The following is a 14,924-nucleotide window of genomic DNA, read 5'->3' on the forward strand; positions in this document are numbered from 1 at the left end:
TTTCTGGGTACAATTCTTTATGGGCTTCACCAGCACAGACTATTGTTATAGATGCCATCCCTCAATGCCTTCATTGCCTGAACAACTCTCAAACCATTCTGGAATGAGATCCTCAAATACATGCCTTACATCAACCTGTGCCAATATCAGAACCGGAATAGACTATAAGTGCTGGGTTATTCATTCATTCAGTGAATTTCAAATTTAAGGCCAGAGTAGTCGAACTAATGACATGGCTGACTTAGAGAACTTTTCTAGTTCGGCTATCTTGACATTGAATTTGGAATTCACTTTAAATTCTTACTTTACTAAATAACTCTGATAGTATGCCTAACATGTGAAAAAAAAAACACATTAAACACATTAAACTACTAGCCAAACCAAATTAATAGTCTTACAAACATTAACAGAATACTATAGGCATCAAAACAACTTTAGCTTAATGAAGCAGTTTTGGTGTATAGATCATGCCCCTGCAGTGTCACTGCTCAATTCACTGCCATCTGCGGGTTAATTCACCTTTGTTTCTGTTTGCGCAGCCCTAGTTGCACCACCCCTGACTGTGATTGACACAGCCTGCATGAAAGCAAAATGGTTTCATTTTTTATCAGAAGTTAACTTGCTTTAGACATTTTTATCTCCTGCTCTGTATATTGAAGTTTAGCCACACACAGGAGGCTCCTACAGGGTCTGAAGGGCTATTATCAGAGCAGGAGATAAGACATTCTAAATTAAACTGAATTTGCAATAAAGGACATTTAAATATTAGATGCCTCTGTACAGGAAGTGTTTAGGAAGGCTGTGCAAGTCACATGCAGAGAGGTGTGACAAAGGCTGTATAAACAAAGTGATTTAACTCCTAAATTGCAGAGAATTGAGCAGTGAAACCGCAGGGGCATGATCTATACACCAAAACTGCTTCATTAAGCTAAAGTTGTTTTGGTGCCTATAGTTTCACTTTAATGTATGCATGATTCCTTGAGTCCCATTTTGTCTTTGCGTTTGGATGGACTATATAAAGATCCTTGAATGTTGGGTTTAATTCCCTTTTTTCATGCATTTTATGGGTAAATTAAAATATATGCAAAAAAAAAAACAACAAAACAAACCCACGACTTACAAAAGCTAAAAAAGCGCCCTCACAATTTAATTTTCCACATTTGCTACACACCTCCAGGCTGTGCAGGATCTGCAGTGATCTCTCAAGAAGCCAGTCATTTGTGATGATCACATAACTTTTAATAGCAATGCTGAGCTTACCTTGCAAAGAGTGTTTTATGAGCACTTTAAGATTTCTTGGAGTTGTAGATCAATTGTCAGATATCTACTGCAGAACGCTAAAGTCTTAACTAAAATTCCCAGAAACCTACATTATGACATGAAATGTTTGAAGCAGAAAGGGGAATGTGTACAACTGGGAGTGATATTGTGCTATTTACAATGGAAAAAGGAAATCCAGTGAAAATGATCAAATTCCAATCGGAATGGCAATTCTCATTTTTGCTAATGCCGAATACAGTTGAAAATCGGTTGGCACTAGGGAATCTGCAGCGATCCCCCAGATGTATCCAGAGTCCGGATTAAAAGAATCGCTTTCTCAAAGTATAGGATTCAGAATATTCACAAAGTACTGGTTTTGATAAAATTCCGGAACCAAATGCACCCTGTAGGACGCACATTCGCAAATTATTGTACATTTGCTTGTTTGCAAGTGAAAAGATAATTTGAGGTGCTTTTTGCCGCTGGCAGCGTGTGATCCAAAAGTTAAATAACCATCAGCACTACGAGAGTTAATGATGTAGCAGCTGGGCAGTGCTTGCTAGCCAGCTGCCACATTAAAAAGTTAAAATAAACAGAAAAGTGTGGTGGCTCTAAGTAATTATACAAGGGGGTTAAGCATGCCATTTCCCCAGCACTGCCTTTCTACCCCAATAGAGTTTTTTTAAAATGTGGAAGTTGGCTATCAAGTGCTGGCCAGCTGCCACATGGTTAACCGTTGCAATGCCTAGGGCTATTTCATTATTTGCTCGCTGATTGCTAGTGCTGCCAACAGACAAATAGTACTTCAAATTATGATTCACTTGCAAAAAGCTAATTATCATTATATTATATTATTTCGATTAGAATTTGTCGTATGAATTTGGCTACGAATTTCTGTAAAACTTGTGCTTTGTGAATCTTCAGAATCCTGTACTTTTTACAGGGTGTGAATGTGAACGCATTGATTTTAATCAAAGCACCAAATACATCCGAGTTATTGTTGCAAATCTGGTCGGACTAACCGAATTCTGATTATTGTAAGTTTGAGGATTGCTTTTTTCGGTCGGAATTTGTCTGTTTTCCCCAGATTTTGTCAGGGTGACAAATAATACTGTTAGTTAACTATTACTATGCGATAAAACTGAGAATGCGTCCTTTCCTATGTAAGTGAATAATCCTGTCTCTCTCTAATGCTCACCCTCTGAGATTCCTGCTCTCTCTAATTCTCACCCTAATTTTTCTTCTCTCACTTTTTCACACTCATTCTCACTCTTCTCCTCTTTAATTCCCAAACTCACTCATTCTCTCTCACTTTTACCTGTCTAAATTTCACTTTCATTCGGTATTTTTAATTCGTACTGTCTCCCTAATACTCGCCCTTTTAATGCTCTCTAACTCTCTTGCTTACAGACTAAGGCTCTGTCCTCTCGTATAATCTTGCTCGCTGTCTCAAAATTCTTACCCTTTCTAATCCTAGGTCACTCTAATCCTCAACCTCTCTAATTGACACTATTTTTCACTCTTCCCCCGTTTTCATTCTCTCCGATTCTCTCCCGCCCTCTTGTATCCCTCCCCTTTTCCTGCGACACTTTGTAGGGTGTTGTGCCCAGCTTGTACGTGTGAATGTGTGTTTCCGACACTCGGTGTGAGCAGTTAGCTGGGAGGGAAGGAAGAGAAGGGTTTGTCTTGTGCTGATAAGAGCTCTTGGCACAAGACTGGTTTTGGCTCATTAGACTTTCTACCAAAGACACATGTCCTTTTCAGCAAGTGATCATATTTACAGCCAGTGAAAAATGTCGCTCTCTCATAAAACCGGTTCAGTAATCAGTGGGTTAAGTCTTAGGCAGCTTTTAAAGCACTGACCGCTCTTCTAAACATATTTACGGCTCATTTATTGCCCTTTATTCTGTAACGCTAGCCAGAGAGGAACACAAGATTTACTGATCGAAGAAATAGGAAGTGTATTCAATTGCTCAGACATTCTGATAAAAAAAAAAAACACACAAAAAAAAAACACATTTTTATGCTGGTAAGGAATGGGTTGGATGAGATCAGTAATTTTTGGTTTTGCTAAACTGTTGTATCATTGACCTTACTAATACCAGAGGGATGACCAGAAAATTGCGTTTAAACATTTATTTATTTTTTTACTCCTCAAAGATCGAAATATCTGGTGTTTACACAATTACAGATACAGTAGCCTAACCAGGGCAGACACTTAAATCTCCTTTACCTGCTTGAATCATACACTCCTCCCTGTGGGGAGACCTCTGCTGGCTAGATGCCAGTACTGCACGTGTCCCCATTGCCTCGCTCAAGGACACAGACGGCACTCCTGTCTCAAAGGGCTGAGATGTTAGATAGCTCACTTAGTATGACACAGAGCGTCTGTGATTCTCTTTGCTAGGAACAAAGCTTATACATTTATAATTTTAAAAAAAAATTGTATAAACGCCTACATAATCTAGTAAAGTGACTTCTTGCACAACATCTGCCGTGTGCAACAACTCTGATTACGCTGAACCAGCCAAGACGGATCGCTAGACTCTTCTTCACTATTTTTCATCTTCTTCATGGAAAACCAGACGGGGGAAATAAAGTTAAGAGTTAAGCTGCATAATAATGTCATGTTCATAGTAACATCAGCCAAAACAAATATGAAAAAAGTCTCTGAATTGTAAACCTTGCATTGTCAGATATGCCCAAGACAATGATCTAGGCAGACATCCTTAGTAGCCATTGATATTTTTTTTCAACGACCTCGGAAGGTCCATCTGTAGATTTCTAGATACAATTCTTTAAAAGGTTAAGCTCAAACAGTGATACTTTACGCTTGATGATGCACATGCTTTATTCATGGTAATGGAGTCAATTGTGCATGCCCTGTACAGTGCCTCGGTCGAATTTCACTGAAAGCACTCCTACAAAGGTATTCACTAACATGAGAATTCAAAATGAATTTCAAATTTCAGGCCAACGTAGCCGAACACAAAGCATAGCTGACTGCCAGTTTGGCAAATTTGGCCTTAGATTTGAAATTCCCTTTGAATAACCCCACCGGTGTTTCTGCTGCGTGGAGTTGCAATAGCAGCTATGGTGGGCTTGACAACTGACAGTGGACGGGGCCATGTGACATTGATAATCCCCTCAGCCCCCTTTAACTATAGTCGTAGGGAATAACATAGCTTCTGATAGCCTGTACTCTATGCAGCCAAGTACTTCTACTGCAACCAAACAAATCCCTAGAAACCCCTTAAAACCAGAGAAAACCTATATTATTATAGGGCCAGGTATATAAAAAAAACTCCATCAACAAATGTCAAATGTAGATCCCTTTTGGTAACATGGAGGTCTTATTGAGACCCACTGTGTTGTGCGTTCATTTTTGTGGCAGTACTGAAAAGTTTAGACAGGTTACACTCACTTGGAGGGGCTATAGGGTTTATTAAAGGGAAACTATAGTCACCAAAACAACTGTAGCTAGGGTCCAGGGGGGCCCAAGAAAATGCTTGCCCATGGTCCAATCAATATTAGAGATGGCCCTGCCTGTCTGTATGTATGTTATCTGACTTTCTTTCACACACTCTTTGTATCTCGATCCATTTAAATTTATCATTCATGTCCTCTTGTTCTCTCCTTTTTTTAAAAAAAAAACATACACCCAATTTATCCTTGCTTCCTCTCTCTCTGTCTCTGTTTGGTGGGTGGATTCTGTAATTCTGTCTGTTGGTTATTCTCGTTTTTTGTTCTCTTACTGCTGTCTCTGTTCCTTTCTACATTTTGCTATTAAAATGTTTTTCCTGCCCTCAATTCTCCAGTGCATTTACTGCAGAGCTTAATGTAACCACAGCCATGTTCGATTAGCCACATTTAACAGAGCAACAAGTCTTTATTATGCAATAAAACATCCTATAGATCTCCTGCCCCTGTCTGGTTTTACTAGTCGCATGATGTGTGCCAAATAGCATAGCCACATTATTCTAATCAGCGTTCTGTTTATTAAAAAAAATTAATTAATTTAATGCATGTTTTTTTTTCTTTACAAATGTGCAGCATTCTAATGGTGATTTGAGTATTCTATTGCAGAATCAGTTCGTCATTCTTCTGGGAGTGATGATTATGGTCTCTTAGGCCATGCACCTATCAGACAATAATACAGTCCATTAGATTAGATTGCTAGCTCTTTATGTAAAAATAATCCGCCTCTAATAAAGTAAATGTGCCATTTCAGTGTCACTGTCAATGTCAGTGTAATGATATGCTATTTTGTTTTGTAACTAAAATATGTCAGTCAACTACTCGGTTTTCATTATTTAAGGTCTTTAGGCAAAAATATTTATATTTATTTATTTTACATATATTAAATTGTTAAGTAGTGTTACAGTGACTTAAAAAGTCTGGCTTGTTTACCAGACTTGTTTGTGTTGTTTTGATATAATGTTACTATTGTAGCATTCGTGTGTATTTAGAACATTTGTATTTAGCAATTCTCTCTCTGTTCTCTTCCTTTGGGAAAATTAATCCTCCTGCACCCAGGTCTCAAAATCCAGTCCAGATAATTAACCAGGGCGAGCCTATGAAGGGGCGATGTAGTCTCTGCTACTTTACAGAGGGCAGCCAACTTTCACAGGACCCAGACAGACTCTGAAACACAGCAGCATCATCCCTCATGTTATTAAGTAGAACACAGCAGAATGCATAAATAACATAAAGGAGTATACAAGGATTTTATGCTATGACTTGTAACGGGATGCATTTTAAAATGATCACAGATTACCAGGATTAACCTGAGTAAAGCAGGATTTATACAAGGATAAACTGAGGGATTATGTCAGGTTAAATTGATAATTAGATCAGGGTTGATCTGTTTATTATTGTTGTGTCTATGCAGCTCATACTCAAGGTAAGCTCTTACGGAAAATACCAGTGCAAACTGGGTATTTAGAGTCTGTTCCCCACACACACTCTGCACCCCATTACTTTTCTCTGCACAGACTGCACCCCATTACTTCTCTCTGCTTTATGCACAAACTGTGTCCCAATTCTTCTCTCTGCTCTATGCACAGACTGCACCCCAGTAATGCTCTCTGCTTCCTGCACAGGCTGCACCCCATTACTTCTCTCTGCTCTATTCACAGACTGTGTCCCAGTCCTTCTCTCTGCTTCCTGCACAGGCTGTCCTCGGTGCTTCTCTCTGCTTCCTGCACAGACTGTCCTCAGTCCTTCTCTCTGCTTCCTGCACAGGCTGTCCTCAGTGCTTCCCTCTGCTTCCAGCACATGCTGTACTCAGTCCTTCTCTCTGCTTCCTGCACAGGCTGTACTCAGTCCTTCTCTCTGTTTCCTGCACAGGCTGTCCTCAGTGCTTCTCTCTGCTTCCTGCACAGACTGTCCTCAGTCCTTCTCTCTGCTTCCTGCACAGGCTGTCCTCAGTGCTTCCCTCTGCTTCCAGCACATGCTGTACTCAGTCCTTCTCTCTGCTTCCTGCACAGGCTGTACTCAGTCCTTCTCTCTGTTTCCTGCACAGGCTGTCCTCAGTGCTTCTCTCTGCTTCCTGCACAGACTGTCCTCAGTCCTTCTCTCTGCTTCCTGCACAGGCTGTCCTCAGTGCTTCTCTCTGCTTCCTGCACAGACTGTCCTCAGTCCTTCTCTCTGCTTCCTGCACAGGCTGTCCTCAGTGCTTCTCTCTGCTTCCTGCACAGACGGTCCTCAGTCCTTCTCTCTGCTTCCTGCACAGGCTGTCCTCAGTGCTTCTCTCTGCTTCCTGCACAGGCTGTCCTCAGTGCTTCTCTCTGCTTCCTGCACAGGCTGTCCTCAGTCCTCCTCTCTGCTTCCTGCACAGGCTGTCCTCAGTCCTTCTCTCCACTAACTATAAACAATCTGCCAAGTGGTTTTCTCTACCACCTGCACACAATTGGCCTAGTGCTTCTCTCTGGTCTTGGATCATGCTTGTTTTTCCCAGTGCTTCACTGCCTCTTATACACACTCTTCTTAATGCTCTTTGCTAATTTCTTCTCTCTGCTCCCCTCACAGAGCATTCTGTTTGTTGCCTGCACGTGGTCTGTCCTGTGCTTCTTTCTGCCCCAAAACACCCTCTGCTCAGTGCTTCTCTCCGTTACCCCCATACATTCTGCCCAGTGTTTCGCCCGGCTCCATGTACATGCCTTGCATACTTTGCTCAGCGTGTCTTTCTGTTCCCCTCGGGCCAGTTGACTGTATGCTGATAGGAGCAGAGGCCAGCAGTGTGAAGTGTTAGATTTCCTGAGCGTTTCCCCGTGGGACTCTTGATGTAATCTCACACTGTAACAGGCAGAGAACGAGTCACGGCTCTCGGGAGTCTGTTAGCAAACAATCTACATGCAGGTTACATGGACAGGGCTGTCAGTGTGCAGAGGAAATAACTCTCGCCAGAGGGAAGAAAAGAACATTAACACACAAGCTATTGTGCACCTGCTCTCCGCCAGTGGCTGTGCTTTTGAGTTAGGGCACAAACACCGCCAGTATCTGGTTAAAAAGTAGCCATGTTCACAGATCTTTATGGGGTGCTAATGGCTGCGAAGGGGGTGTCTGCTTTAAAAGAAGGTGCTTTAAAGCGTTTAACCTTTTACATGTCAAGTATTCCCTTGGTCGTATGAATGGTTAAACCATGAGGTCAGTTTTGTTTGCGTGTGATGACATGTATTCACCTTGTACAAGGTTGTTCTTTTTAAGACAGGAGCTCACGAAATCTACCGTTTCAATAATTTACCTTTATCCCACGGTATAACCTATTCTTCTGTTTGTTTGTGAATGCATGCTGACATTAAAAAAAGTGTAACAATATATACAAAGAATTTACTGGAGAATGACCTGGCCAAGCTTTAAGCTGACATTCCCTATTGGTGGTGGTGGTTGTGGTCATGTTAACAGGTCAAACCACTATTCAGATTGTGCCATGAAAAGAGCAACATTTTTTTTTTAAAAATCCATAATTTGTTTGTTCAATTTTTATATTTTGGGAGGAGGGGCTCACTTATTTGAAGGTTTTGTTGAGCGATAGTGCGTGACACACTTTGAAACTTTGCTACATTTATCTTTCCTGCAGCGAGAGAGGACAATGTGGCCACGTTCCGTGGATCAGAGTATTTATGCTATGACTTGTCTCAGAACCCAATCCAAAGCAGCAGCGATGAGATCACATTATCATTCAAGACTCGGCAGAGGAATGGCCTTATCTTGCACACAGGGAAGTCCGCAGACTATGTCAACCTGGCGCTGAAAGGAGGAGCCGTTTCATTAGTCATCAACTTGGGCTCAGGTGCCTTTGAGGCCATCGTGGAACCAACCAATGATAAATTCAATGACAACGAATGGCATGATGTCAAGGTTACCCGAAACCTACGCCAGGTAAGGCATTCAAAGACCCTGTAGTTGGGAATTGAAATGAAGATGGGAACAGGTAAATGAATGAGAGCCTCGTTTTTGTTGAAGGAGGCTATGAGGGAATCAGTAAAATGATGATACAGTTAGTGTAAGTATAATAAGGATTTCAAAGATTGTATCAGATATTCACCTATAGTCTGTATTTATCCAAATTACTTCTTAAAGTGAGATTTCTACAACCACGCACATGCATGTACGTTCACACCTCATATTTCATTTTCTACACAACCATCAGACACATGTTCTCTGTTTGTGCACACGCTACACTGACCGTACCCATGCTGGTCTCATAGAGAAAGTCCTTACCAGGAAAGTTGCTCTTCATTTACAAAACATTGCTGAGTGTAGAATCTTTGAAACCTAGTAGTGGTTTAGAATAGAAGCCATTTGGGCTTCAGTAAATCAGTGTTTACGGATGTCCTAGTTATTGTACTAGATTACAGGTGTTAGTATGCAAATACATGTTTTTATACATACATAGCATTGCTGGGTATACATACATATAATTACAGAGTACACACAGATACTGTTACAGGGTACCGAAACCAGTGCAGGTTATTGCAGGATACACATATCAGGGGAGGGCTTGTTATATAGAGGCCACAGCAAGCAAATATCTGAATTTGAGACCAAACCAGCACTGTGTTCCACCACACGCCACTTCCTTCTTTATGTTTTATACTACTAATACTGAATAAAGAACTAACATATAACAATAGTGAATACTGTTGCATAATCTATTTCAGCATCGTGCTGTATACTCAGCGTCAGCCCCCTGCCCTCTCACTGGACATCGCCGGACAGGAATATTTTGTTGCATGTTGTTTTAAATGGGCAATCTAGGCACTGTAACCACTTCATGTCATTGAAGCGGTTATTGTGTCTGGCGTCCCGGGGCCCATTCTCTCCATTTAACACTGAACGGGGACTCCAGATACTATAGCCATTTCAGGGAGATTAAATGGGTAGAGTACCTAGAGTGCCCCTTTAAGATGGATCTGTGTGACAGGGACATGATGTTACGGGGTACAGATCCACCTTTTTATAGGACACAGGTAAATGTTGTTTGACATTATATGCATATAATTTCATCAGACAGGTACATAATACAATGTACAATCACATGTTGTTACAAAGGTACATATACATATCGTCAGAGGGTACATGTACAAATTCCTACACGAAATAGGTAAATATTTTTAGAGTGAACAGGTATTATTATTTTATAGTAAAACACATTATTACAGGGTGCAGGTACATCTATTAAAAGTAAAAGGTACATATTTATGAAGGGGTACTTGTAGTTGCATAATACATGACACAAAACCTTTTTTACATTGGTAGATATGCATGTTACTGGATTCTGGGCATAAGTACATATTGATAATGGTACTTCTAGGGGCAATAAATCAAGGTTTAGGTCCTATTCTTTATATTACAAGACTGTGACAAGGTGACAATTAAATGGGATTACTGATGCTGGAAAACATGACCAATAACTGGTCTGGACTAATCCTCCCATACAGCATAAGATTAATTATCCTGATAACTGTAATTCTCACCCAGAGTTACCTGAACTCATTCGTCAAGGCCTACAGTTCCTCCAGAGTTCTCTAATTAACCAGCTTTCGAGCAATTAGTTCACAAGAAGGTTCAATATGTATGTAGCTGGAAAGCCTAGCCAGACAATGGACCTTGACCATGTCAGATGCAACACTATATTGGGAACAGTTTAAATAACAATAACTGCACCAGTCTGAAGGTCAAGATCTTAAAATGTCAAAGTCCCCAATTCCATGGTATGGAGGGCATGTGTCACTGGTTGTCCCTTTCTCTGGGGATTTTGTTCCACTGCTAATGACGAGTTTTTCTGTGTTATGATGACTCATGTCAGGAATACCCAGCACACAGATTATGCCACGTAAGTATGGCGTGTGTCGGGAGCTGTGACGACAGCCTTGGTGAGTCATGTAATGAATGTTGAATATAGCCATAAGTGGGAGATTGAGAGGTCTCTCCACAGTGTGTTTGTGCGTGCGTGTGTGTGTGTGTGTGCAGGGAGGGGGGAAGGCAGAATTTGGAGGCTAAGCACCAAAGGGAACTATTGTGGTTACTTGAATTGGGGTGACAGAGGGTGGGTATAAATGCCTAGGAGAACGTTCCCTTTTATTTAGAGAAACTAAGCCCAACTCATTCATGTAATGTTTCATTGCTACTAACCGAAACCTTTCCAACTGTACTAACACCCTCTTAATGGATCATTTTTATTTTTATTTTTTTTATTGTTTCTTTATTTTCCGTTTTTTGGATTTGACAATCCTTCTGTTCACAGTTATTCAATTTCCTTTTTTCCCCACTTTCCGCAAAGCTCTCTGGCATTGGACACGCTATGGTAAACAAACTACATTGTCTGGTAGATATCATTCTTATTTGTCTAAATAATACTCTGGATTTGCGGTGTGTCTTTCTTTTTCTTCCACCTCTCCCTTTTCTCTATCGCCCCCCCCAACCCTTTTTCTTTAAGAAAAAACATGTTCTTTAGAGACTCAATGTGAATACCCTACTCTCGTCATTATAGAGCATTTTCTGTGTCTGTGTTTATATACAAACGTATATTAGATATATGCATATAGGATTATATGTGTACATATATCGTATGCATATATAATAACTCCAAACCATACATCACATTACATAAAGGCAATATCACATTCCATAGCTCCACATACTTCCCCCAGTTCAAGTGCTTGTTAGCCAGTATTCATGAATTATTTGTATTTCTTTGCTAGAGCACAGTGAGGCCTTACATATCGAGTCTCTCTCTTTCTTTTGAAAGAACCCCCAGTAAATATTTTGGGAATATCTCCCCATCTTCTAGCTGCCCCTGCAGTGTCTGTCCATGCCACTCTCTGCATGGTGTCTTTCTGCTGGAAGGCTTGAGCGCAGGTGAAGGCCGGGGCTCATTTGTTGAACTTTATTGTTATAGGATTTTTACTTTTATCTTTTTTTTTTCTTCTAAATAATAAGCCACTAAAGCTGGTTTTATTAAATAATTAAATGCAGAGATCTGTGCTGGAGAAACATATCAACAAGTACCGGCACAGTACTATCTCTCTGTGACGTTATCATCATAGTAATTGCAATATTTATTAAAATAAAAAAATATTAGCCGAGGCATAATGAAACAAGGCTATGTAACAATTTTATTCCAGGAAATTATATTGTATATCTCTAAAAATAATAAATAGCATATTCAAACTATGGACACTATGCATTTTGACCTATAGTTATAATATTAACTTTAAAAAAAATATATATATATATATATACAAATAGTCCCTGTTTATGTTTCAAAATATACCAGAACATGATTAAGTTCTTAAACAATTTTATTTATTTATTTATTTTTTATCACCAAACATAGACCTTGAATTTATATATAACTAAGCATATACTTTAGATATCTTATAGGCTTCTGGTCAACATCCAGAAATAGTGACATGATGTTCAGATGATGTTCAAAATGGCCGCTTGTATGACTCCACCCATTTTTAAAGCCCCAGCCAATCAGCACTCCAGGCTTCTGCGTTCCACCTCACTCATTACACATTCTAACAGACTAACCTCCTAACCCTTCACCCTCATACATCACTCACTGGGTTTAGTCCATTAAAATTTGGAGATGTATCTCGGGGTGAGGTATGGGGAGAGAGGTCTTCTTGGGGCAAGTGTGTTTGGAAGCTTTTTATCCTCTCTCTTATCTTGGGCCTTGGGGCTATGAAGATGGAGACAGACTGGGCAAGAAAAATTACCATCTCTTTGCTCATTTGTGAATTAATTTCCTATTTACTAAACTCCTTTAGTGCTAAAAATTCTCTGTCCTTCAACAGTAATAAAAAAAAAAACAGTCTCCACTCCATTTTCATAGCACTTTCTTACGTTTGGTGTATGGCCAGCATGTAGCGGTTTTTAAGTGGTATTTATAGGGTGTTTCGTGGATGGTGGCTGGGCCAAGTTAATCTTTCATTGCTAGAGGTGCCCGTAAGCATTGTCATAACAGAGACCTATGTGTTATTGGATCCTCTGGCGGGCAAAGTGCTTAATAATTCTCTGAAACCCTCCAGCAACAGAAAGATTCAATGCGTACCTGATTTTCAGTTTGAGCAGTTGATCATGTGTTCTATTTTCTAAAATGACACTGTGTCCAAAAGGAGTCGAGAGTGAACTTTGTCAGCACTGGATGGGAGTTGGACTTTGCCCCTGTATATTTCATCTTATAAGCTGCAATTAAACGGAAACCTTCACTTCTCTGGCATCTGCACCTTTATAAAGGAATACAACATTTAAATTCACATATAGCTTATGGTAACTTTTTTTTTTATTGCAAAATTGTTTGACATCACACGCTAGTTCAATTAGGGCACAGCCAGGGCACACATTGCATTGGAGGAAGAGAAACGGAAACATAATTTCTGTTTCCACCTCTTCTCTGTTTGCTTTCTCTACTCTGACTGATAGGTGTAAAAGGCGGGGCTTATAACAACAAAAGTGAGCCAAGATGGAGGCACTCAATAGAGGTAAATAAAGCAATGTGGATTTTTAAATTGTATTTTTTCAGACTTTGCTAATATATTGGTTAAATATAATGAAAACATAAACATATTATTAAAAAAAATAATGGTAAGTGACGGATCCCCTTTAAGCTTATGGAGCTCAAGCTTATTTTAGGTCACATTTTTTTCCTCTGTGCAGATGAGATCTCAGTGAGTCACAACTTGTATGCCGAAGTAGCCAACCCAGCACTGACCGACTTCATCCACTCCCTTGTAGACATTTTGTGTCATGTCCTATCGGACATCCTTTTTGTGATCCCAGTGGCTACTATAGGCCAATTCCTTCTGATTTCAAAAATAGAAAAGTCCCCAGTTTTATTAAATAGTGACATGGTCAACTGCTCACACAGGATTAATAGACATTTTATGTTTGTGGATTGTCCCTCAAAGCAGAGGCATTTGTAACGTATTAAAGAGCGGCTATGACTACACAACTATACCTGTTAGTGTTTTGAAGTTTATTATAGTAATGAACCAATGGCTCAACAGTATAATGCCATAAAAGTCACTGACAACCCGTGGTACCAGCCTTCCTGTATAAAGCCCAAATATGGGGGTTCATCCTACTTTAGTGTTGGATGTGATACTTAACACCACTTTAGGTTTATTCTTACGTTTTTGTGGACTGGTATTATATAGAAATGCCTCAAAACATTGTATAGTGCAGAAGGAACTTCATTGTGAAAAGGTTGCTCCAGGTGAATGCGAAATGCACCTACATTGATGAAGTGGGTGCCTTATTGTGAGAAGGGTGCTTTATTGCCCACCTGTGTAACGTCCAGACATTCCAATTAATCTCAGGTAGGGATGGCAGGTAGCTTCCCATACCAGAGACAAATGTAGCAAGAACCACCAACAATTGTTGTTTTTTCCGAACCCAGAAATAAGGGGCCAGGGGTAGATCCTGCCCCTCATGTAAGCAGCAGGAATTGTTGATGTTCCTTGTCTCCCCATAAGGTGACCATCTCGGTGGATGGAATTCTGACCACGACGGGTTACACCCAGGAAGATTACACCATGCTGGGATCAGACGATTTCTTCTATGTAGGAGGAAGTCCAAGTACCGCAGACCTTCCTGGATCTCCTGTTAGCAACAACTTCATGGGCTGCTTGAAAGAGGTGAGTGATCAAACAATGACATTTTGGGGAGTAGCCTTTCAAGGATTACATAGTACACAGCCATGTGATTGGGCTGCAATGTTACACAACGGCAAGATAATTAGATTTTAAACTCGGTGTTGTTACATTAGGACAATAAGCAGGGGTCAATGTCACTGGTTGGAGGAGATGTTAAGATACTAAGCTCAGAGTAACTAGTTGTTGAGGTGTTAAAGGGACACTGCTATGGAGATGCTTACACACATCAGCACTCGGTTAACAAGTAGCCACACAATCCTTGCTTGATTAAGCCTCACCTGGTTTCCTGTCTGATCAGCTCTTCATCTTGAAAGTGAAAGCATTCAGCGATAGATAGAGATGAGGTGAAGGCACATTCTAGACTTTATCGAAACAACCTTCGTGGCCGGCCTGGAACCAGATGTAGGGTATGTCTATTTGCATTATATCTGCAATTCTTTAAATTCGTTAGCCATTTGGCGAGCACAATGCAGACATAAAAGGATTCACAGATTT

At 40.3% G+C, this 14,924-nt stretch overlaps 1 protein-coding gene across 7 annotated transcripts in view; it reads left to right on the forward strand.

The window, feature by feature from the left end:
• Nucleotides 1–14,924, forward strand: part of NRXN3 (neurexin 3) — a 532,717-nt gene that overhangs the window by 124,182 nt on the left and 393,611 nt on the right. For 6 of the 7 annotated variants that reach the window (XM_063439596.1, XM_063439597.1, XM_063439598.1 and 3 more), the window contains exons 3-4: nucleotides 8,342–8,643; nucleotides 14,250–14,411. In XM_063439596.1, the coding sequence (XP_063295666.1) occupies nucleotides 8,342–8,643; nucleotides 14,250–14,411 (464 nt within the window). Of the gene's footprint in view, nucleotides 1–8,341; nucleotides 8,644–11,047; nucleotides 11,072–14,249; nucleotides 14,412–14,924 lie in introns of all 7 variants that reach the window. The other variant, XM_063439595.1, reaches the window with a different exon arrangement.

Source organism: Pelobates fuscus, chromosome 13 (genome assembly GCF_036172605.1).
Source record: "Pelobates fuscus isolate aPelFus1 chromosome 13, aPelFus1.pri, whole genome shotgun sequence".
Lineage (NCBI taxonomy): Eukaryota > Metazoa > Chordata > Amphibia > Anura > Pelobatidae > Pelobates > Pelobates fuscus.